Genomic DNA, 23,067 nt, shown 5'->3' on the forward strand with positions numbered 1-23,067 from the left:
ATGCCTTCAACCAGGTAAAAAGGGATGTGGTACTGTAGCAGCTCGAACAAGCTTTCCTTGTCTACTCCCCTTCGTCTCAGCAGGGTACAGTAGGGAATCAACACTGTTCTTTAGGGAACATGAAACTTTCTGCAGGTGTCGTCCAGCAGGGAGACCCACTTGCCCCTTTCCTTTTCTGTATGGCAGCTAAAGATGTCACAAGCAGGTTGACCAGCGAACTCAACATCTGGTTCCTGGACGATGGCACCCTGGCAGGGACACAGGAATCTCTGTCAAGTAATCTATGGCTATTGAAATCTAAGGGAGAGGAGTTAGGACTCACCCTAAACCCATTAAAGTGTGAAATCATCTCATCTAGCCAACCAACCATAGATGCAGTGCGAACCATATTGCCAGGAGCCCAAGTGATCGCTCCCACCGACAGTGTGCTGCTAGGGGCACCTCTGGGCTCGAGCGCCATTGAGGTAGTCCTCGAAGAAAAGCTGAACGACCTGAGGAGGATGGAGGCGCGAATAGGGGCTTTGGACGCACACGATGCTTTGTACCTTCTCACAAGGTGCCTGGCCTTGCCCAGACTGACCTATTTCCTCAGGTTTGCTCCTTCCTTCAACTGCCCAAAATTAACGGAATACGATTCACTCCTAAAGTCAGTAACTATGAAAGTGTTAAACATTCTCCCTGCAAGATGACCAGTGGAACCAAGCAACGCTCCCAGTTAAACTTGGGGGTATAGGTATATGCAAGGCGACAGTTAGCATTGCCGGCATTCTTATCCTCCACCAGTGCTACAAGTGAATTAGTCAATGAAATACTACCAGAATACCTATGAGACACCATTGGCAGTATGATCCCAAATCCGCGGAAGGAGCCGATCAGTGGGACACACTTGCCAACTCTTCCCCTCGACCAACATTTCCAAACGACGGCAAACAGGCCAAATGGGATAGCCCCATAGTGGAGAACATGTCATAGCATTGCTGGAGACAGCTTCTGGGAAAGACTGAGCGCGTCTCCTAGCTGTGCAAGCTCCCCCCATGCTGGGGACTTCCTATTGGCAGTCCCTAATTCCGCCTTGGGCACCTGCCTGGACCATCGGGCCCTAAGTATTGGTGTTGCCCTGCGCCTTGCCGCCCCTATCTCCACCGAGCACCGGTGTATTTGCGGCCATGCACGGGCAGACCAATACGGCAGCCATGGTCTCATCTGTCGTAAGACACAGGGAAAGATTGCCAGACATGAAGCAGTCAATGACATCATCAAGAGAAGTTTGGCTACAGCTGGGTGTCCAGCACAAAGAGAACCTCAGTTGTGCAGACCTGACAACAGTCAAAAACGCCCCGATGGAGTCACCCTGCAGCCGTGGAGGGAAGGTAAACAGGTCGTGTGGGACTACACGTGTGCATCCACATGGATTGATACCTATCTACCTTACAACACAGCTGAGGGAGGCGGGGCGGCCACCTTCAAGGAGACCCAGAAAACCAACAAGTACAGGGACCTAGAATGTTGTTACAGGTTCGTGCCGATAGGCTCAGACTCTGGGCACCTGGGGTAACTGTGCACTTAAGTTCCAAAAGGAGGTGGGCGAGGAACTCATTGGGAAAACTACAGACTCAAGAGCGGCCAGTTTCCTGTTCCAGCGCCTCAGTGTCGCGGTCCAGATGGAAAATGCGTGCTGTATCTTGGGTACGCACCCGACCCCCGAGGAGCTGGACGAGGTCTTTGAACACTGATTGTTATACGTGTGTGTGTGTACGTGTGTGTGTGTGTGTGTGTGTGTGTGTGTGTGTGTGTGTGTGTGTGTGTGTGTGCGTGTGTGCGTGCGTGTGCGTGTGCGTGTGCGTGTGCGTGTGTGTGTGTGTGTGTGTGGGGTGTGTGTGTGTACTCACCTAGTTGTACTCGCCTAGTTGTGTTTGCGGGGGTTGAGCTCTGGCTCTTTGGTCCCTCCTCTCAACCGTCAATCAACAGGTAAACAATCAACATTGCAATATAATAAAATGAAAATAATAAAAAAGAATAAGGGTGGTAGGAGAAGAAAAGAGTAAAGTGTTCAGAGAGAACCCACAAGGTCTTCACTGAATACGCTATTTTCTTTGAGGCAATAAGTCTCTACAATTGCACCAGAACTGGTACCCCTATTATTTTATATTTATCATATATATATATATATATATATATATATGTCGTACCTAGTAGCCAGAACTCTCTTCTCAGCCTACTATTCAAGGCCCGATTTGCCTAATAAGCCAAGTTTTCCTGAATTAATATATTTACTATAGTTTTTTTCTTATGAAATGATAAAGCAACCCTTTTCTCTATGTATGAGGTCAATTTTTTTTATTGGAGTTAAAATTAACGTAGATATATGACCGAACCTAACCAACCCTACCTAACCTAACCTAACCTATATTTATAGGTAAGGTTAGGTTAGGTAGCCAAAAAAAGCTAGGTTAGGTTAGGTTAGGTAGGTTAGGTAGACGAAAAAACATTAATTCATGAAAACTTGGCTTATTAGGCAAATCGGGCCTTGAATAGTAGGCTGAGAAGTGCGTTCTGGCTATTAGGTACGACATATATATATATATATATATATATATATATATATATATATATATATATATATATATATATATATAATAAATATATAAATATATATGTATATAAATACATATATATATTATTAAATATGACAGAAAAAGTAAGATTAATAATTCTAACACGAATTTTCTCAATCTTTCGTACATTTCTTTTCACTGTTGGAGGTAATTCAAAAATCAATTCTCCAAAATTCATTTTTATTTCTAGTCTGACGCGACACGAGCGCGTTTCGTAAAACTTATTACATTTTCAAAGACTTTAGTTTACAAATACACAACTGAATAGAACTTACACATCTCTGATTTTTGTTTATATCTACATTTGAGTGAGGTGGATGGGGTGAGGTGGCATTAATAGTGTATTAATTTCACCAACACAAGACAGAACAAGAGGTGGCATTAATAGGGTATTAATTTCATCAACACAAGACAGAACACGAAACAATGGGTATTGAAATGGAAGTGATTGTAGAAAGCCTATTGGTCCATATTTCTTGATGCTTCTATATTGGAGCGGAGTCTTGAGGTGGGTAGAATATAGTTGTGCATTAATTGGCTGTTGATTGCTGGTGTTGACTTCTTAATATGTAGTGCCTCGCAAACGTCAAGCCGCCTGCTATCGCAGGCGATATTAAGGCCTGTCGGCCGTCTATCACTCCATCATAGGAGGACGTAATGTATGGGGGGTTTGATATGGCTGGTAAGAGCCCGACTTTGGTTAGAAGACACATAAAATGCTTTTTTTCTCTCAAAAAAGGACCAGAAAAAGTTGCAAGGACCTCGCAAGATAGCAAAGACAGTAGCGATCACGGCGGTCCCGGAGAGACAGGAAGCCAGTGTCAACATACAAGCTAAGGACGGGAGTCGAACAAAAGGCACCAGAACTGAGGCGCAACCCAGTATGGTGCAAAGCATCAAGACGGCGAAGAGTAGAAGGAGAAGCAGACGAGTAAGCAGGGCAACCATAATCGAGCTTAGACAGGACGAGAGAGGAATGTAAAGCAAGGAGAGTGCGCCTATCTGCCCCCCAAGAAGTATGGGACAAGACCCGAAGGAGGGTAAGGGCCTTAGAGCACTCAACACAGAGGTAAGAGATATGGGGAGACCAAGACAAACGAGTGTCAAGGAATAACCCCAAAAGCTTCGCGGAATCTTAGTATTCAAGGGGATGACCATAAAGTGACAAAGAGGGACGAAGAACAACCCGTTTCCGCGTAAAAGTCATGGCACAAGTCTTAGAAGTAGAGAACTTGAAGCCATGATCAGTGGCCCAAGACGACACGGCATCAATTGCAAGTTGAAGCCGGCGTTGAAGGAGAGGCGAATCATCACCCTGACAACAAAGGGTAAGATCATCGACATAGAGAGCGGAGAAGACACCAGAAGGAAGAGAGGAAAGAAGACCATTGAGGGCAACCAGAAAAAGAGTAGTGCTCAGAACACTACCCTGGGGCACACCTTCGTATTGCTGAAAAGAGGGAGAGAGAGCGGTACCAAGGCGCACCCGAAAGGAACGACGAGAGAGGAAGCTGCGGAGAAAGAGAGGGAGATGACCACGAAGGCCAAAAGAATGAAGTTGAGATAGGATATGATAACGCCAAGTGGTGTCGTAAGCCTTTTCCAGGTCAAAAAGGACGGCAACAACGGAGGTCTTCGCAGCAAAAGCAGTACGAATATAGACCTCCAAGTTCACCAGGACATCTGTCGTGCTGCGGCACTTGCGGAAACCAAATTGAGAAGGGGAGAGGAGGTGATGGTGTTCCAGGAACCACATCAGACGAACGTTAACCATACGTTCAAAGAGTTTGCAGACACAACTTGTGAGAGCAATAGGGCGAAAGTCCTTAGGGGAAGTACCCAGAGACCCCGGTTTGTGAACAGGGAGGACAACGGCATCGAGCCAGTCCTCAGGGACTGACGACGACTCCCAGATCCGATTATACAGACTCAGTAAATACTGATACGTGCTCGGAGGGAGATAGCGAAGCATCTCATAATGAATACCATCGGAGCCCGCCGCCGTAGAACCGCAGAGGGCCAGGGCAGAACGAAGTTCAGAGAGAGAGAAGGGATCATTATAGGAAAGCTGAAGATGAGTGCAGAAATCTAAAGGACGAGACTCAAGGACAGGTTTACGAAGAAAGAAAGATTGGGGAAGATGAAGACCAGAGGTAACAGAAGAAAAGTGGGAACCCAGTTCGGAAGCGACCTGCAACGGGTCCGCCACAAGAGTATCATGGAGGTGAAGGACCGGTGAAACTTCGGGAACGAACTTACCCGCTATCTTGTGGATACGCTTCCAGATCTGGGCCAGAGGGGTTTCGGACGTAATTGTTGAGACATAAGATGCCCAACATTCACGTTTAGCCGTACGGATGGCCCTACGGGCCACCGCACTCGCTTTCCGAAAGAAAAGAAAAGAATCGGTCGTCTGCCTACGGCGGTGCCTCTTCCAGGCTGCACGCTTACAGCGGACAGCCCGAGCACAGTCCGCATTCCACCAGGGAACGCACTTCCGCGGACCCCGAGAGGAAGAGCGAGGAATAGAGCGGAGGGCAGCGTTGAAGACGGTGTCATGAAAAAGGAGGAGAGCGTGAGAGAGAGGCAGAAGGCAGAGGTCAGAGAGAGCAGCACTGAGGGTAAATAGGGTCCAGTCTGCCTTAGCAAACTGCCACCTAGGGAAAGAGAGGGAAGGGCGAAAAGAGAAAAAGGAAACAAGGATGGGGAAATGATCATTTCCATGGAGGTCATCAAGAACCTGCCACGTGAAATCTAAGTAAAGAGAAGAAGAGCAGAGAGAATGATCAAAACAAGAAAGGGTGCGAGTCCGAGAGTCCAAATGAGTGGGCTCACCAGAATTCAGAAGAGACAGGGAAGAAGAGAGGAGAAACGGCTCAAGGAGGCGACCCCGGGTATTCGTCAGAACGTCACCCCAAAGAGAATGACGACAATTGAAGTCACCCAGCAGGAGCACAGGCTCCGGCAAGGAGTCTAGGTGGTGTTTCAAATCAGGAAGAGAGAGCGGGACACTCGGGGGGAGATAAATGGAACAAACTGTGTACCATTTCCCCACAAAGATACGAGCAGCAGAACAATGGAGAGGCGAAGGAAAAAGCAAAGGAACAAAGGGAACATCAGCACGAATCAAGAGAGCAGAAGAATTAGAAGCCCCAGCAATGGCTGGGGGGGGGGGGGGAAGAGAAAGGAATAGCCACGAAAACGACCAGGACGAGCACCAAGCATTGGCTCCTGGAGACGGACACAAAGGGGCGAAAACCGCGAAATCAGAAGTTGGAGTTCGAGGAAATTGGCGTAATAACCTCGAACGTTCCATTGAAGAATGGACAACGACGAGAAGAGAAAGGACAAAAACAGAGAACAAGGAAGAAACAAAGGCGAAAGAGCAACAGAGCACGTTAAAGAATATCAGGGTCGGGATCAGGGTCAGCAAAATCAGGGTTAGGGGGCATGGGTAAACTGAGCAAAGACGGAGGGAAGGAAACGGGAGAACAGATCAGAGGTGGGCGGGTGGGGTCCGGAGGAGGAGGAGGAGGAAGAGGAGACAACGGAGAGGAGCAGTCAAGGACAGCAGCAGGAAGAGGGGGAGTAGAAAGAGGGGAGCGCACCTCAGCAAGAGCAGCAACCGAAAGGGAAGCAGGGGCCAAAGAAACCTCCATAGCAGAAACAGGGGGCACAATCACTGAAATGGGAGGGGAAGGAGCAACAGAGCCAGAAGTAGGAGCTGAGGAAGAAAGCGAAGCCTTCTTACCTGCCGGGAAAGAGGAAGGAGAGGAGCCAGGCTTTCGCTTCTGACTTAAAGAGACCGGTGTCCCAGCAACTACGTACCGGGCAACAGATTCCAGTGTCTCAACAGGAGAAGCCGAACGAGAGCACACACGACGGCCGTTAGGAGAGCAATGGACATCCGCCCGCACCGACAGGCGGTGGGGAGAGCCGATAGATGGAGGAAGAGGATGGGAAGGAGGATCGGAGGGGGACGAGGAAGAAGACACAGGAGACACGACAGACCGGGTAGAAGGAAGGGGAACCCCAGACAGAGGACCAGGAGGAGGATCCTTCGGGAGAGAACCCAAAGGAACAGAGGAGGGGGCAGTGGGCGCATCAGGGTCCAAGGCCCAGAAACGGTTGTGAGTCTGAGGAAGGCGGGAAGGACGAGGAGAGGAAGAGCGCAACACGCGAGCATAAGAGATATTAGCAAAAGGCGGGAGCCGGCGAACCTGGCGTCTCGCCTCAGGAAAAGATAAACGGTCCCGGTGCTTCAAATTGAGGACGGCTGCCTCAAGCTTGTAATGGACACACGCACGGGAGAAGGTAGGATGGGCCTCACCGCAGTTGAAGCAACGAGCCTGGGGAGAAGTGCACTCCGACTTAGAGTGACCTTCACTCCCACACAAAGGACAGAGAGAGACAGTCCCAGAGCAGCGGAGGGCACCATGCCCAAACCTCCAGCACTTGTTACAAAGTCGAGGAGAAGGAATATACTCCTGGACAGAGCACCTAGCACCAGCAAGAATGACAGAGGATGGAAGGGTCCTACCTTCAAAGGTGATCGTCACAACGCGAAGGGGTTGACGGCGACGACCACGAGGGGGACGAGTAAACGAGTCAACCTGGAGGACAGAATGGCCTTGGGCATTAAGGATATGCCGAATATCATCGTGGCAATCCTGCAGATTCCGAACACCGGTTGCAACATGGGGTGGGAGGAGAATAGTGCCAACACTGGCATTCATCTGAACGTTCTTGGAGACCCGAACAGGGATCTCGCCAAGGCAAGATAAGGCAGCCAAGCGGGAAGCCGCATCCTGAGAAGGAGCAGCAATGACACGTGTACCGAGACGAGTGGGGTTGAAAGTAACAGACGCATCCACGGAATCTACAAGATGCCGATGGAGGGAGAAATCGTCAGGAGGCGCAGAATCAAGAGGGAGGAGATCAAAGTATTTGGCCCATGAAGCAGGACCAAACAAGGCCTGATACGCATCAGCACGGGAAGGAATCGAGCGAGTGCGGTTGGGGCGCGAACGGCGTTGAGAACCCCTAGAGAGAGAGGGGTCAAAAGGCGTAGTAGTCACAACGAAAGACTTAGCCACACCAGGGGACGAAGTGGTCACCACCGGGGGCTGGAGGCTCGACCCAACCACAGAGGAGGGAGGGGAGCTGGGGTAAGAAGTCAGGACAGTCAAAGGAGGAGCAAGGTCGGGGCCCAACGCAGCGGGAGCTACAGAGCCTGGTCTTCCAATACAGGCCGATTCGGGGGCTTGGTCGCCCACCCCACGAGCCTGAGAGGGTACAACGGAAACATTCAACGACATAGAGACGAAAAGTGACAAATTCATCCACGAATGTGCTCCCATACCCACCATGGAGCCACAATTAGAGGCAGGACACCCAACAGGAAGCTATCGCCGATCATGCTGGGGCCCCCTAGGGGTGCGTCGTGAGTATACGCCCCACAAACGCCACCTTAAGAACCGTCAGTCCGTCGAGATCGGGTTCAGTGACGAAAGGGGGATTGACAATAAAAGGTTTCCCCTCACTCGAGACGTTGGGTACTACAGTTCTACGGGTGCAAGAGTATGCCTCCTCAAGCACCCGGACGTCAAAATAGAAGAAGTCCAAAGAAATAATCCAAAACAAGCAAAAGGTCGGCAGGAAACGACAAGCAGATAGGAGAAGAGGGGGAAGAAAAACGAAACATAAGGAAAAGGAAAAGCGATCCGGCACAATTGGAGAAGACAGCAGCAGGAGTGCAAGGCCAGAAAAGGACAGAGGACTGCCCAACGGAGCATCACACTCCGACAGCCGTCCACCAAGCCCCCTCACGACGCCAACGGGCCGGATGGGGAGGGGGCAACCGCGGCAAAGATCTCATAATAGATGACCCAATAGTGATCCAGCCCCACCAACCTTATCATCAATAACAGGAAGACCTGAGTATCTGACTATACCCCGATCTCTTATTAATAAGTGGTCACTTAATTATCAGATAGGTTAGTTGGTTAGGACGCCTACGAAGCCCAAACCAACGGTAAGCCTGGTTTTACTAATAATAACAATCATTATTTTCAGTCACATAATTGACTATAATAAATTTTGTACAATTGTTTAGGGTAATAATTCGGCAGGTTGCCTATGATGAGCTGAAGAGACTCCCAGAGAGCTGTTACACGTACATAGCTCTACCCAAGACCACAGCCGCCATTACCAGGTCCAGGAGACCACATGTGGAGGACCAGCTCTGACACTACCAATTACAAATGACAGCCAATATATACCTTTATTAACTACTTTATACTAATCATTGTTTATTGTAGAGCACTAAATTTGCTGGTTGATGTTCAAACATGCAAATAGTTGGGATCAAACCTGATCCCAACTATGTGATCAGGTAAACACCTAGTAGGATAAACTTTTAAACAGTCCACGTTTTAAAGTAATAATAAGATAATAAATTAAAGTAAAATAAAATACATCAATATTTAAATAAAATAAATTAAATGGCTGCTAGTAAAATACCCGACACCTCTAAATAATGTCATTGACCTCGCCGTGTCTTGCATGCCATCCTCCTGTCCTTTGGCAGAGAAGGCCATGCCGTCCGTACCTGTCGGCCTCTGCCTCGCCGCAAATACACCTGTATTCGGTGTGGATTGAGGCAGCGAGGCGGAGAGCCACGGCAATTCGGAGGGCCTGCGGTGTGAGACGGGTGCCGGTTGTTGACATTGGGGTTGCTAATAGGAAGTCACTTGTATGGGGAGCTGCTACAGCTCTAAGTCGGGCAGTGTCATGTGGTGGTGTAGCAGCTCATATGTTGCAACTGCTCGGTCTACAATGGGGCGATCCCAGCTGGACTGCTTGTGAGCTGAAGGCGGTGGTTGGGGTGCTGGTCCTGCGAGAGACCTCCATTTGGTGTTGCAGTCTGTAAAACTGGGATCATGTACCCCTGCCTGTTGACCTAGGGCATCAGGTAGGATTTCCTTCACCAGGTTGTCAGATGCCACTGAAGAAGATGGGAACGTTGGTGCAGCAATTTGTGTTGCTGTGCGAACGCCGAGGCCCCCGAGTCTGACAGGAAGGGAGGCCTGTTTCCACCGAGTAGCCGAGAGAAAGGTTCAGGGCTTTTTCTAGCATTGATTTCAGCAAGCTGTTGTACTCTTCTAATTTAACATTATTGAAAGATGGGAAACATCTAAGAGTTAGTCAGCGTGGGGAGGGACAAGCATCTGGTGATGTAAAGTGCATCATGCGCATCAATGTCCTCAATCCTATCAACCATCCCCTTCAGGTCAGCAATCTTCTTACCCAGGACCTTGTCGATAGCATTCCCTCCATGAGGAGCGCTGAGGAGTGTGCTGTCCTCTGGGTTGGTGATATGGATATCAGGCAAAACATCCTTTATTTATTTTATTATGTGCTGGTTGTTAGAGATTATTTCGCACTTTGAAAAGTTCAGGGTGAGGCCAAGACTTGCTCCTTGCTCCTGAATTATTCTTACGTCCTCTAGGAGGGAGTCTGGGGAGCCAGCTAGAGTACCATCGTCCAAAATCCAAATGTTGAGCTCACTGGACAGGTTATTTTTTACATCCTTCATGATTAGGCAGAAAAGAAGAGAAGCAAGGGGTCATCCTTTTGGACACCTTGTGATTCGATTTTCCCTGAATAACAGAGTTAGATTCTTACTGTAACATGAATTTACAAACGGGTAGATGGAAGGAAAAAGCGATGACCTGGACTGAGTACTGCATACTAACCAAATTATAAGCATTTTTGATATCCAGTTTTATCAGGGCGTTTTCATCTATAATGTTGGCAATGTAGGCTCTAGCTGCATGAGCCGCTGCCTCACACCCTTAAGGAATGCCAAGTAAGTAATTATCAAAAGAAGGCACCAAACTGGGAAGGCTGTGTAGCACCATCAAATGTACAGGATAATCAGAGGGCGCTAAATGTCACCAAGGATGACAATACGGGAACAGAAGCGCATAAGGCGAACAATATCAAAAGTATCTGATTCACCAAGAAGTCTATCGAGGGACAAGTGACCGTCAGGGACGGTCGGAAAGCAAGACACACGCTCGTCCTGGAAGTCAGGACTTCTAACAAGGATATGCACGACCGTAAGAGGGACAATGAAATTTAGACAATAAGGAGCCGGGCAGCACTCTACTAAGAGACTGTGAGTTAAGCGAGTACGGCCAAGACACATCCTTGCTAGAGCTGTTTCCCACCGCCGGTTATGGTGGCAAGAGGAAGGCCACATTGACACATTACGCTTAAGTGTACGCAGTTTGTTACCAACCACAGAATCCTAACAACTCTGCCAACGGGCAAGGACGGAGGAATGAATAACCGGGTAAAAGTCGCAGTATGGAATACCTTTATGGGAGATGGGACAGGAGCGGATAGCTTCCCTGGCGGCAGCATCCGTACGCTCATTGAAAGAAACACCAATATGGTTGGGAACCCAGCAAAACTCTACAGATTTAAATTTAATAGAAATAAGAAACAGCCAATGTTGATTCTCGATGACCACCGGATGGACAGGATTAAAGGACCCAAGAGCCATGAGGGCACTACGAGAGTCAACTACAACCACAAAGGAGGAATGAGAATGAGAAAGCCAGGGACAGAGAGCAGAGAGAATAGCATAATGTTCTGCTGTAAAGACGCTAGCCTCCGAAGTGAGGCGACACATATAAGTACGGTCAGGAAAAACAACAGAGTAGCCCACACCGTCCGCAGACTTAGACCCATCGGTGAAGATGGAAATAGAGTGGGAGTGCGAAGAAAAGTGCTGAAGGAAGAGGTTTTTCAGAATCGTAGGAGGGGTAAAGGCTTTAGTAATACAAGTCAAGGACGTACAAAACTTGGGAAGGGGGACTCTCCACGGAGGCAAGGAAGGAACAATATGAGAACCATTAGAAATATGAACAGAAAGAAGTTCCACTGTGAAGATGCTACTCTTTGACGGGAGGTGACACACATAAGTGCGGTCAAGAAAAACAACAGTAGCCTACACCGTCCACCGACCCATCGGTGAAGACGGAAACGGAGCGGGAGTGAGAAGAAAAGTGCTCAAGAAAAAGACGTTTCAGAACTGTAGGAGGGGTAAAAACTTTAGTGATGCGGGTCAGGGAAGTACAAAATTTTGGAAGGGGGACTATCCACGGTGGGCAAGGAATCTTCTTGAGGTTATCTTGAGATGATTTCGGGGCTTTTAGTGTCCCAGCGGCCCGGTCCTCGACCAAGCCTCCACTCCCAGGAAGCAGCCTGTGACAGCTGACTAACACCCAGGTACCTATTTTACTGCTAGGTAACAGGGGCATAGAATGAAAGAAACTCTACCCATTGTTTCTCGCCGGCGCCTAGGATCGAACCCAGGACCACAGGATCACGAGTCCAGCGTGCTGTCCGCTCGGCCGACCGGCTCCCTCGCTCGGCCGACTGGCTCCCTCGCTCGGCCGACCGGCTCCCTCGCTCGGCCGACCGGCTCCCTAGGAAGGAACAAAACGAGGAGACACATTAGAAATACGAATGGAAAGAGTCCTGTAAGCGAGACAGCCGGACAGAAAGAGGGCAGCGGTGAAGAGGAACAGGAACAAGAGGAAGGGTAAGAGTCAAAGCACGACAGAGGCGAGAGGAAGGATGTTGCAAGGACCGCACCAGATAGCGTAGACAATAGCAATCACGGCGGTCCTGGAGAGACATGAAGCCAGTGTCAATATACAAGTTGAGGACGGGAGTCGAACGAAAGGCACCAGAACTGAGGCACAACCCAGTACGGTGCAAAGCATCAAGACGGCGAAGAGTAGAAGGAGAAGCAGACGAGTATGGAGGGCAACCATAATTGAGTTTAGACAGGACGAGAAAGGAATGTAAAGAGAGGAGCGTGCATCTATCCGCAAGAAGTATGGGACAAAACCTTAAGGCGGGCAAGGGCCTTAGAGCATTCAGCTTGGAGGTAAGCGATATGAGGAGACCAAGACAAACGAGTGTCAGAGATTAACCCCAAAAGCTTAGCGGAATTCCTGTACACAAGGGAATGACCGTTAAGTGACAAAGAGAGACGAAGAACGAAATGCTTCCGAGTAAGTCAGAGCACAAGTCTTAGACATAGAGAACTTGAAGCCATGATCAGTGGCCAAAGACGACATGGCATTAATCGCAAGTTGAAGCCGCCGTTGAAGGAGAGGCGAATCTTCACCCTAACAACAACGGGTAAGATGGTCGACATAGACAGTGGAGAATACCTCAAAAGGAAGGGAGGAAAGAAGACCATTGAGGGCAACCAGAAAAAAAAAGAGTAGTGCTCAGAACACTTCCTTGGGGAACACCCTCATATTACCGAAAAGGGGCAGAGAGAGTGTTACCAACCCTCACGCAAAAGGAACGACGAGAGAGGAAACTTTGGAAAACGAGAGGGGGATTACCACGAAGGCCAAAAGAATGAAGCTGGGAAAAAATATGATATCGCCAAGTGGTGTCGTAGCCCTTTTCCAGGTCAAAAAGGACGGCAACAATGGAGGTCTTTGCAGCAAAAGTAGTACGAATATAGACCTCCAAGTTCACCAGGACATCTGTTGTGCTGCGGCACTTGCAAAAACCAAATTGAAAAGGAGAGAGTTGGTGATAATGTTCTAAGAACCACATCAGACGAACGTTAATCATACGTTCAAAGAGCTTGCAGACACAACTCGTGAGGGAAATAGGGCGGAAGTCCTTAGGAGATGTCCCAATCGAGAGACCCTGGTTTCCAAACAGGGAGGACAACAGTATCGAGCCAGTCCTCAGGGACTGACGACGACTCCCACACCCGATTATACAGACTCAGTAAATACTGAGACGTGCACGGAGGGAGACGGCGAAGCATCTCATAATGAATGCCATCGGAGCCCGCCGCTGTAGAACCGCAGAGGGCCAGGGCATACTGAAGCTCAAAGAGAGAGAAGGGATCGTTATAGGGAAGGCAGAGATGGGTTCAGAAATCTAAAGAACGAGATTCAAGAAGAGGCTTACGAAGAAGGAATGAGTGAGGAAGATGAGAACCTAAGCTAACAGAAGAAGTGGGAACCCAATTTGGTCACGACCTGCAATGGGTCCGCCACAAGAGTACCACGAAGGTGAAGGACCGGCAAAACATCGGGAACAAACTTATCCGCTATCTTGCGGATACGCTTCCAGATCAGTGGCAGAGGAGTTTCGAACGTGATGGTAGAGACATAAGACATCTAACATGCACGTTTAGTGGTATGGATGGTCCTACTAGCCATCGCTCTCACCTTTCGAATCAAGAAACAAGACTTGGCCGTCTGCCGACAGCGGTGTCTCTTCCAAGCTGCACGCTTACAGCGGACAGCCCGAGCACAGTCTGCATTCCATCAGGGAACGCACTTCCATGTTCCCCGAGAGGATGAGTGAAGAACAGAGTGGAGGGCAATGTCGAAGATGGTGTCATGAAAGAGGAGGAGGGCACAAGGGAGAGGCAGAATGGAGAGGTTGGAGACAGTAGCACGGAGGGTAAAGAGGCGCCAGTCAGCCTTGGCCAACCGCCACCTAGGGAAGGAGAGGCGAGGGTGAAAAGAGAAAAAGGTAACAAGGATGGGAAAATGGTCACTGCCATGGAGGTCATCAAGGACCCACCACTCAGAATATAAGTAAAGAGATGACCAGCAAAGAGAAAGATCGAGACAGGAAAGGGAGCGAGTCTGAGAGTCCAAATAAGTGGGCTCGCCAGAATTCAGAAGAGACAGGAAAGAAGAGAGACTAAATGGTTCCAGAAGGCGACTCCGGGTGTTTGTCAGAACATCACCCAAAAGGGTATGTCGACACTTGAAATCACGCAGCAGGAGCACAGGCTCCTGAAAGGAGTCCAGTAGGTGTTTAAGATTAGGAAGAGAAAGTGGGACACTTGGGGGAAGATAAATGGTACACGAGTTGTTCCATTTATGTACAAAGAGACAGGCAACAGAACATTGGAAAGGCGACGGAAAAAGTAGGGGGACGAAGGGAACATCAGAGCGAATCAAGAGAGCAAAAGAGTTATGGACCCCGGCAACAGCCAGCGGGGGTGGGGGGGGAAGAGAAAGGATTAGACACAGAAGCGACCAGGACGAGCACCAAGCATCGGCTCCTGGAGACTCAAAGGGGCAAAAACTGTGAAATCATAAGTTGAAGTTCAAGGAAATTGGCATAATAACCACGAATTTTCCACTGAAGAATAGACATCGACGAGAAGAGGAAGGATAGCAACAGAGAAGAACGAAGAAACAAAGGTGAAAAAGGAACATAGCACGTTAAAGCAGCTCAGCGTCGGGATCAGGATCATCGAAGGGGCAGATAGAGGGAAGCGCACCTCAGTAATGTCAGTAACCGAGATGGAAGCGGGGCCAAAGAAACCTCCACAGCGGGAACAGGGGCTCTACCACCGAAACGAGAGGGGGATGGAACGATAGAGCCAGAGATAGGGGGGGGGGCGAAGAAGAAAGTGAAGCCTTGTTATCCGCCGGGGAGGAGGAAGGAAACGAACCAGGCTTTCGCTTTTGACTCGGAGACAGGTGTCCCAGCAGCAATGTATTGGGCAACAGACTCGAGCGTCTCAATAGGAGAAGAAGAACGAGAGTGAACAACATGATCTCCGGGCGAGCAATGGACATCAGCCCCACACAGATAGGCGGCGTGGAGAGCCAAGAGATGGAGGAGAATGACGGGAAGGAGGATCAGAGGGAGAGGAGAAAGAAGATACAGGAGACATGACAGACTGGGTAGAAAGAAGGGGAACCCCAGACAGAGAACCAGGAGGGGGGAACCTCCGGGATAGAACGTAAAGGAACAGGAGTAGATGGTGGGCATGTCCTTGTGTAAGGCCTCAAAACAGTTGTGAGACTGATGAAGGTGAGAAGGACGAGGAGAGGAAGAGCGCAACATGCGAGCATAAGAGACGCCAGTGAATGGGGGGAGATGACAAACTTGGCGCCGAGCCTCAGGAAAAGACAAATGATCCCGGTGCTTCAAGTTGAGGACGGCTGCCTCAAGTTTGTAACGTATACAAGTGCAGGAGAAGGTCGGGTGGGCCTCACCGCAATTGAGGCAGTGGGCCTGGGGAGAAGTGCACTCCAACTTAGAGTGACCCTCGCCCCCACACATGGGACAGAGAGACAGAGGACTAGAGCATTAGAGAGCACCAGCCCAAATTTCCAGCACTTGTTACAGAACCGAGGAGATGGAATATACTCCTGAATGGAGCATCTGGCACCAGCAAGAATGACAGAGGGTGGAAGGGTCCTACCATCAAAGGTAATCTTCACAACCCGAAGTGGCAGACGGCGACGACCACGAGGGGGACAAGTAAACGTATCTACCTGAAGAACAGAATTGCCTTGGCCTTGGAGGATATGCTTGATATCCTCATGACAGTCCTTTAGCTTCCGAACACCGGTCGCAACATGGGGTGGGAGGAAAACAGTGTCAACACTGGCATTTCAACGTGCGTTCTTGGAGACCCGAACAGGGGTCTTGCCAATGCAGGATAAGGCGGCCAAGCAAGTGGCTGCATCCTGAGGAGCAGCAATGACACGGGTACCAAGACGGGTGGGGATAAAGTTAACAGAGGCATCTACCGAATCAACAAGATGCCTATGAAGGGAAAATCGTCAGGAGGAGTTGAATCCAAAGGATGGAGATCAAAGTATTTAGTCCACGTAGCAGGACCAAAGAAGGCATGGTACAAATTAGTATGGGAAGGGAACATACGTAAGCTGCCGTGGCGGGGACGGAGGTGAGAGCTTCTAGAGAGAGATGGGTTCAGTAGTCACAAGAAGAGATGGAGCCGTGCAAGGGAACGAGGCGGTCACCACAGAAGGCTTGGGGCTCGACCCAACCACAGAGGAGGGAGGGGAGCAGGGAGGAGGAGTTCTCCCACCCCATGAGGCTTGGTAAGAGAAGTTGTGTCGTCATCCATACAGTAAACAATTTCAAAGGTTTGGGACCTGGAACCAAGGAATACCACCTACCAGGGCAGCCAGGGAGGCTGAGCACGGGCCAGTGCAGGAAAGGTGTGTCGTCCCCAGCGGTGCTCCCCCTTTTCAACAGGGGAGTCCTACTACATCGTCCAATCTCCCACACTGGTGCTAAGACCCCATTCCCCTATCGCCGCAGCCTGGACACCCAACCATCCACTCAGGGCGGCCTCTCACAGGCGACCCCTCCAGCGGGTGGTCTGATGGCTCACAAGGCCCCTACATGGTGCCCTTCAGCACGTACACCACTCAAAGAGGGGGCAGGAGAGGGGACAAAGGCAACCCTCACCAGTCCCAGGGAGGTGTACATGAGCCCCTCACCACGGCAAAAAAGCTCCATGGAGGGAGCATGTTCAGGGAAGGGAATTTAACATTTACAATGTAAAAAAAAATTTTGGGAACACCTTATTTCACGGGCACAGGGGGGAATTTCACAATAAACTCGGCGCAGCACGGTGGTTAAACTGTTTATCTTATATTTCAGTAACGGGAAAATTGGATCATTTGATGTTCCCAATTTTCTGATGGGAACAACAGATTTGGGAATGCATCGGATGAGGGGATGGGAGTGGGGGATGGTGGGGAGGATGAGGGAACAGGGGAGGGGGTAATGGTGGGGAGGACAAGGGAACAGGGGAGTTGGGGAGGAGGAGGAGGGGACGGGGGAATGGTATGGAGGACGGGGGAGAGGGAGATGGTGGGGGAGGACGTGGGGACAGTGGAGTGGAGAATTGTTAGGAGGACGAGGGGGTGGTGGAGTGGGGGGATGGGGGAGGACAAAGAGATGGGGAGGGTGGGGTGAATGGTGGGGAGGATGGGGGAAAGGGGACAGTTGCTGTGGCTCAGCAACGCACATGCGTTGCTGAGCCACAGCAATGCGGGGCCGGGTATGGCTAGTATTAAATATATAATAAACGTCAGTGAATAATTTAAAAATATGAGCAGAGGATGAGCATTTAAAGAAGTGACATGAAATGAGATGTAGATACTCTGGAGGCATGAAGTGATGCTAGCAAGACATCGTGACCTAACTTGAGCAATGGCAGTCATCAAAGGTGGTTGTACTTTGTTGATTCTCCTGGAAGAATGAACAATATAGTTCCCTGTGTTAGTGGTGGAGCGAAGGCTACTTGTTTTCAAGTGTGAGGAAGCTGTTGGAGCCTCTGTACATCAGTTCTCTGTGATTTTCATAAATTAGAGGAGGCCTGAAAGTATGTATGTGTCGGTCGCGCCTTCGTGGAACTCTAATTGTGTTGCTTCTTCAAGAGGAAGGAAGCCAGCAGGCGTTTTTTATTGTGGAGCCTGCTGGGCGACTCCGTGTACTCAAGTCAGGACTTGAAGCCTCCTGAAGCAGTCTTATAATGATTTTGTGGGCAGCCTGTGAGCGCCATTGTTGAGGACCAGGATCGTGTGCCCAGCGATCATAGTGAACATATGTATGTATGTATGTATATATATATATATTATATATATGTCGTACCTAGTAGCCAGAACGCACTTCTCAGCCTACTATGCAAGGCCCGATTTGCCTAATAAGCCAAGTTTTCATGAATTAATGCTTTTTCGACTACCTAACCTACCTAACCTAACCTAACTTTTTCGGCTACCAAACCGAACCTAACCTATAGAGATAGGTTAGGTGAGGTTAGGTAGGGTTGGTTAGGTTTGGTCATATACCTACGTTAATTTTAACTCCAATAAAAAAAATTGACCTCATACATCATGAAATGGGTAGCTTTATCATTTCATAAGAAAAAAATTAGAGAAAATATATTAATTCAGGAAAACTTGGCTTATTAGGCAAATCGGGCCTTGCATAGTAGGCTGAGAAGTGCATTCTGGCTACTAGGTACGACATATATATATATATATATATATATATATATATATATATATATATATATGTCGTACCTAGTAGCCAGAACGCACTTCTCTGCCTACTATGCAAGGCCCGATTTGCCTAATAAGCCAAGTTTTCCAGAAATATTATATTTTCTCTAATTTTTTTCTTATGAAATGATAAAACTACCCATTTCATTATGTATGAGGTAAAAAAAAATTTATTGGAGTTAAAATTAACGTAGATATATGAGCAAACCTAACCAACCCTACCTAACCTAACCTAACCTATCTTTATAGGTTAGGTTAGGTAGCCGAAAAAGTTAGGTTAGGTTAGGTTAGGTAGGTTAGGTAGTCGAAAAACAAATAATTCATGAAAACTTGGCTTATTAGGCAAATTGGGCCTTGCATAGTAGGCTGAGAAGTGCATTCTGGCTACTAGGTACGACATATATATATATATATATATATATATATATATATATATATATATATATATATATATATATATATATATATATATATATATATATATATATATATATAGGATAGAAATTTTATGGAGCCATTGAGCTGAAATAGGAAATTTAAGTCGAGAGGACATGCTGGAGGCGATAGCGGCGCGCCCTCGTTCTTCTGTGCCTAGTGACCGACTGAGGGGCCGCTAGCGGCCCTGGTGACTGAGGCCCCAGCGACATGTCAAGACATGTTCCCAGGTGGACCCGTCCAGGATGGGGGAGGACCCACCTCGCGGCGACGTCGTAGTGTTTAATGAGATATTGGGTAGAGGAGTTTATTTTCTGTGAATACACTTAATTATGTTTTGTTAGGAAAATATTTATTATGACATGAAGTTTGTGAAGAAGTATTTAGTGAGAGAAATTTGTACCAGAGGAGTATAAGCCAAACTGCAAGGTGGCGAGTTGAGTGGAACGCTAGTGATATAGTGAATCTTCAAGTAGTGGAGAGTGCTACACGTCCTTTGTGTGAAGCTGTGTGAGAGCTTCACTGTCCTTTGTGTGAAGCTGTGTGAGAGAGCTTCACTGACATTCGAGGAGGACTTCAGATGCCGCAGATTGGAGGAACAGCATGGAGTACCTAACCTGATTTTGAAGACCCAGACAGATGTATTTGATAGTGGACCTCAAGGAACAGAACATAGGAGCGTTCGGACATTTTGAGCTTTAAGTGAGTGCTTGATTGCGTTTTTTGGCATGAAAGGCGCAGTGTAATGTCAGAGGTTGATGTATATTTTAAAGTAGGAGGTATATGAATATTTCTGTTCCCTGTATTTCAGCCTGAAGCAGTGAAGGATGCAGTAGGTTGTGGGCTGAGGAGTAAACAGCAATCTAGTACAGTTATAGGATGAAGACTTGGGGGGGAATGTTGGAGTGTTATCAGTTGATAGCAGCCTATGGAGTTGCATAGTAATAATCACTATTCTTGTATATATAAGTATTTTGTATGTGTTTATGTATTGTGTATTAAATGTTACATTTGTTAGCTGGTTTTTGCTCTTGTCCGGGTGAGCCTTCCTGGCTAGAGAGAGACACGGCTATAACTTGAGTGATAGCGGACTATAACTCAGGGGGATTGAGAGATCATCCCACAGTAAGGAGAGTGCGGGGAGGCACGGCGGCTCGAGAGCGGGTGTGTACTCACGACAACTAGGCAGTGTGAGCCGTACCCCTGAATGAAGGTAACGCTGAACCCCTCTCCCAGAACCAGACACTTACCAGGGTGATCTAAGTATTTGCATGCACTCCAGTGTCCATTGTTGGTCGACCGATGGTAGCGGGAGTGTGGCTACAGAGGTCGGCTGTGTGTTCTGTCAGGGAGAGGTTGGGGTCTCTGATGGTAAGTATCAGGCCGGTTCAAATAACCAAGTTTCATTATATTCCAACCCCCAGCCACCCACCCCCTTGATAGTACAACACGCCAACAAGAACCACCACTGCTACCACTACTACTACCACCACCACCACCACCACCACCACGCCCCGCTGCCTCAACTCATCACCAACAGTGTCCTCAGTAATCTTCTTGTGATCCATGATGCTTCCAATATTGTTTGACGCTCCCTCGTTGTGTCTCTACCCCCCCCCCCGTAACCGTCCTCCCACTACCCCCCCCCTCCCCGTCACTGTCCTCCCACAACCCCCCCCTCCCCGTCACTGTCCTCCCACTACTCCCCCCCCCCGTCACCGTCCTCCCACTACCCACTACCCCCCCCCGTCACTGTCCTCACACTACCCCCCCCGTCACCGTCCTCCCACTACCCCCCCCCCGTCACCGTCCTCCCACTACCCCCCCCTGTCACTGTCCTCACACTACCCTCCCCCGTCACTGTCCTCCCAATACTCCCCCCCCGTCACCGTCCTCCCACTACCCCCCCCATCACTGTCCTCACACTACCCCCCCCCCCGTCACTGTCCTCACACTACCCCCCTCCCGTCACTGTCCTCACACTACCCCCCCATCACTGTCCTCCCACTACCCCCCCCCGTCACTGTCCTCACACTACCCCCCCCTCCCCGTCACCGTCCTCCCACTAGCCCCCCCCTCCCCGTCACCGTCCTCCCACTACCCCCCCCTCCCCGTCACCGTCCTCCCACTACCCCCCCGTCACCGTCCTCCCACTACCCCCCCGTCACCGTCCTCCCACTACCCCCCTCCCCGTCACCGTCCTCCCACTACCCCCCTCCCCGTCACCGTCCTCCCACTACCCCCCCCTCCCCGTCACCGTCCTCTCACTACCCCCCCGTCACCGTCCTCCCACTACCCCCCCGTCACCGTCCTCCCACTACCCCCTACCCCGTCACCGTCCTCCCACTACCCCCCCCCCCCGTCACCGTCCTCCCACTACCCTCCCCGTCACCGTCCTCCCAGTACTCCCCCCCCCGTCACCGTCCTCCCACTACCCCCCCGTCACCGTCCTCCCACTACCCCCTACCCCGTCACCGTCCTCCCACTACCCCCCCCCCGTCACCGTCCTCCCACTACCCCCCCCCGTCACCGTCCTCCCACTACCCTCCCCGTCACCGTCCTCTCAGTACTCCCCCCCCGTCACCGTCCTCCCACTACCCCCCCCCCGTCACTGTCCTCCCACTACCCCCCCCCCGTCACCGTCCTCCCACTACCCCCCCCTCCCCTTCACTGTCCTCCCACTACCCCCCCTCCCCGTCACCGTCCTCCCACTACCCTCCCCGTCCTCCCACTACCCCCCCCCCGTCACCGTCCTCCCACCCCCCCCCGTCACCGTCCTCCCACTACCCCCTCCCCGTCACCGTCCTCCCACTACTCCCCCCTCCCGTCACTGTCCTCACACTACCCTCCCCCGTCACTGTCCTCCCACTACCCCCCCCCGTCACTGTCCTCACACTACCCTCCCCGTCACTGTCCTCTCACTACCCCCCCGTCACTGTCCTCCCACTACCCTCCCCGTCACTGTCCTCCCACTACCCCCCCTGCGTCACTGTCCTCACACTACCCCACCCGTCACTGTCCTCACACTACCCCCCCCCCGTCACCGTCCTCACACTACTTCCTCCCCCGTCACTGTCCTCCCACTACCCCCCTCCGTCACTGTCCTCACACTACCCCCCCCGTCACTGTCCTCACACTACCCCCCCCCCGTCACCGTCCTCACACTACTTCCTCCCCCGTCACTGTCCTCCCACTACCCCCCCTCCGTCACTGTCCTCACACTACCCCCCCCGTCACTGTCCTCACACTACCCCTCCCGTCACCGTCCTCACACTACTTCCTCCCCCGTCACTGTCCTCCCACTACCCCCCCTCCGTCACTGTCCTCACACTACCCCCCCCGTCACTGTCCTCACACTACCCCCCCCCCCGTCACCGTCCTCCCACTACCCCCTCCCCGTCCTCCCACTACCCCCCCCGTCACCGTCCTCCCACTACCCCCCTCCCCGTCACCGTCCTCCCACTACCCCCCCCCCCGGCACCGTCCTCCCACTACCCCCCCTCCCCGTCACCGTCCTCCCACTACCCCCCTCCCCGTCACCGTCCTCCCACTACCCCCCTCCCCGTCACCGTCCTCCCACTACCCCCCTCCCCGTCACCGTCCTCCCACTACCCCCCCCCGTCACTGTCCTCACACTACCCCCCCCCCGTCACCGTCCTCACACTACTTCCTCCCCCGTCACTGTCCTCCCACTACCCCCCTCCGTCACTGTCCTCACACTACCCCCCCCGTCACTGTCCTCACACTACCCCCCCCCCCGTCACCGTCCTCACACTACTTCCTCCCCCGTCACTGTCCTCCCACTACCCCCCCTCCGTCACTGTCCTCACACTACCCCCCCGTCACTGTCCTCACACTACCCCTCCCGTCACCGTCCTCACACTACTTCCTCCCCCGTCACTGTCCTCCCACTACCCCCCCTCCGTCACTGTCCTCACACTACCCCCCCCGTCACTGTCCTCACACTACCCCCCCCCGTCACCGTCCTCCCACTACCCCCTCCCCGTCACCGTCCTCCCACTACCCCCCCCGTCACCGTCCTCCCACTACCCCCCTCCCCGTCACCGTCCTCCCACTACCCCCCCCCCGGCACCGTCCTCCCACTA

General features: G+C 50.8%; 1 protein-coding gene across 1 annotated transcript in view; it reads left to right on the forward strand.

Annotated features, from left to right (window-relative positions):
- The window catches only part of LOC138355035 (MAGE-like protein 2), a 62,883-nt gene extending 54,020 nt beyond the window's left edge, over positions 1-8,863 (forward strand). Inside the window, exon 4 of the mRNA XM_069309746.1 lies at positions 8,747-8,863. Coding sequence (XP_069165847.1) covers positions 8,747-8,863 — 117 coding nt within the window. The remainder of the gene's footprint in view (positions 1-8,746) is intronic.
- Positions 8,864-23,067: the final 14,204 nt, after the last annotated feature.

Source organism: Procambarus clarkii, chromosome 65 (assembly GCF_040958095.1).
Source record: "Procambarus clarkii isolate CNS0578487 chromosome 65, FALCON_Pclarkii_2.0, whole genome shotgun sequence".
NCBI lineage: Eukaryota > Metazoa > Arthropoda > Malacostraca > Decapoda > Cambaridae > Procambarus > Procambarus clarkii.